The 2,759-nt window shown below is 42.7% G+C and overlaps 1 protein-coding gene across 1 annotated transcript in view; it reads left to right on the top strand.

Annotated features, from left to right (window-relative positions):
* nlgn2a (neuroligin 2a) overlaps positions 1-2,759 on the top strand; it is a gene marked incomplete at its 5' end in the record, with an annotated part of 8,149 nt that overhangs the window by 1,029 nt on the left and 4,361 nt on the right. The window contains one exon of the mRNA XM_079491292.1: positions 396-661. Within this exon, the coding sequence (XP_079347418.1) occupies positions 396-661 (266 nt within the window). The remainder of the gene's footprint in view (positions 1-395; positions 662-2,759) is intronic.

The following is a 2,759-nucleotide window of genomic DNA, read 5'->3' as shown; positions in this document are numbered from 1 at the left end:
CGGAGCATCGGTATAGCAGTACCACCAACAGTTTTTACCTGTCAGCAATTAGACTGCTGAACAAAAGCTAAGTCTGGTGTCACTGCAAAGATTGAACTGAATTGGTGTTTTAATTGGGACTCCCCTTTTATAGTTACACATGTACATTCATGACATGTTTATTTAGTATGCACTCATATTGTATCAGTCAGTGTACACTTTATGCTTTATGATCTCTTATCTTTTTTTAACTGCAATGACGAGCCTTCACAACTAAGAAATTCACCCACCTTACATGTAGTGTGTGTATGGAAACGCAGTCCAGCATGTTACGGGTCTTTTCCGCCATACATATCTCTTTCCAACTCTGAACTCTCTCCTCTCTCTCTCTCTGTCTCCCTCTCTCCCTCCTCCAGGTCTGTTCCAGAGGGCCATCGCCCAGAGCGGCACGGCCATCTCCAGCTGGTCCGTCAACTACCAGCCCCTCAAGTACACCAAGATCCTGGCCAGGAAGGTGGGCTGCACTTACACGGAGACGGCCGACCTGGTGGACTGCCTTCGGCGGAAGAACTTCCGTGAGCTGGTGGACCAGGACATCCAGCCGGCCCGCTACCACATCGCCTTTGGCCCCGTGGTGGACGGGGACGTGGTGCCCGACGACCCCGAGATCCTCATGCAGCAGGTATACCGTTGAGAGTATACCGTTGAGAGTATACCGCTGAGAGTATACCGTTGAGAGTATACCGTTGAGAGTATACCGCTGAGAGTATACCGTTGAGAGTATACCGTTGAGAGTATACCGTTGAGAGTATACCGTTGAGAGTATACCGCTGAGAGTATAGCGTTGAGAGTATACCATTGAGAGTATAGCGTTGAGAGTATACCATTGAGAGTATAGCGTTGAGAGTATACCATTGAGAGTATAGCGTTGGGAACCTTCTCTCGCGTTGCCAGATTGTTGCCTCTCGCAATTTTTTTAATTCTTCCGTCATACAGTCTGGAGCAGCGGAAGCTCTATCATGAGTAAAATATAAAGCGGAAGTGGAGCCTCCTCCCCACTTCCGTTTCATCTTTTCAGTCGCGCAAATGTATCCCAATATAAATAGAAATCACCTAAGAATATATAGCTGGCTGCTTAGCGGAAAAGGAAATAAAAAAAGAAAATGTGCAAAATACGGTGGAACCGATTCCAGTTCTTCAGTCTCAGAACCGGGTCTGAAAACGAACCCGGAATTTCGGGTCCCAACCCTAGTTGAGAGGACTGGACGCAGTATATGATGGATCTTAGTGGTTCTTTTTTCATTTTTATTTCAAGGTCCCCGAGTTTGGAATGCATTATGCCACAGAACCAACAGAGAGAGTGGCTCTTGAGTGTTTACACAAAATGGAATTAATTTGTGCACTCTCAAGAGAGTTACAGAGTGGAAACCTTGTATATTCAGAAGAACTGTGCACTTCTCAGGAAATGGTGGGGAAAAAAGAACCTGCCTGCCTATTATCTAACATTCACAACTTCTTCTTAATAGTTTTCATCGGTTAAATATTTATAAAACCTACATGCAGACTTTCAAACTGGCTTAATTCCCTGGGAAGGTTATCTTTTTTTCATCTTTGTTTTATAGATGATCTACAAGTGATGCTTATTCCACTAGTATAAAATAGTATAAAAGTATAAAGTAGAGCATTCATTTGTGATAAAACATAAACATGACGTATGATTGAGATACAAGGTTTCTGCCCAACAGTGACGATATGTTAGATTCACGTGCCAATTATTAGCACAATGAGGAAGGAATGTTTATTCACTAATAAACAGAGATTCCACATGGACATAGAGAAAATGTCCTTCCATTCCATTGCATGTTTGGACAGTTTTGTGAAGGAAAATAAGTTAATAACATATATCTTCCCATGTCTGTATTGTTTTAAAATATGCCATTCCGAAGTCTAGATTTTTGCAGTTAAGTAAGGAATGGAGAAAGTGGAGCTCAGGGCAAGTCAGTTATGAGAAGGGGTTTGACGGTGTGCCGAATATAGCTATCAATGGACAGGGTTGTAGCGCAATTTCTAGCACGTCTGACAGTGTGACAAACACAAGTGACCAGAATCGCTGTAGCTGGGGACAAGACCAATACATATGTGTGAGATGAAAATACTGTAGGCAAACATTTGGTAAAAATCTACCAGCCTGCAACGTGTCACGTTTGCAACACATAGGTAGCTTGTAGGTCGGCTAAAAGGAGGGGACCTAGTATAGAGGCCTGAGGGACCCCAGTCAACAAAGTATATGAAGGTTTTAAGTGGTTAAACAACATTTCTATGTAGACATTAAACGCCAAAGTGTGTAAACAAAACAAACAGTTCAGTAGGAATGTCCCGCTTTGGACATTCTACAAAACAAAACAAACGAGTGAAATATGTGTCTGTGCACTGAAATAAACCCTCATTTGTTGTTTTGTAACTCATTTAACAATGAAACACGGAGATAAGAAAACTCCTCCGGGGTTGCTTTCAAGGGTAGCACTTCAGTTTGTGGGGCTCTAAACGAGAGCAGTAGATCGTCGAGGGATAAACCGCAGCGTGAGGCGTTGTTATTGTCGCTGCTCAGTAATTAGACTACCACTTCTCCCTGTTAATTCAACAAAACAATTCCAAATCACAGAGAGATAACCAGAGGTGAACATCAGCTAACTGACACATTTATTTGTGCGTGCGTGTTGTGTGAGTTACTGTGCAGAACACTGTGTTAATTGCTACTGCAAACAGTACAGAAAAAAAGC

Source organism: Electrona antarctica (genome assembly GCF_951216825.1).
Source record: "Electrona antarctica genome assembly, chromosome: 21".
NCBI lineage: Eukaryota > Metazoa > Chordata > Actinopteri > Myctophiformes > Myctophidae > Electrona > Electrona antarctica.
The sequence above is the reverse complement of the archived record's forward strand: the minus strand, read 5'-3'. Positions and strand labels throughout refer to the sequence as shown.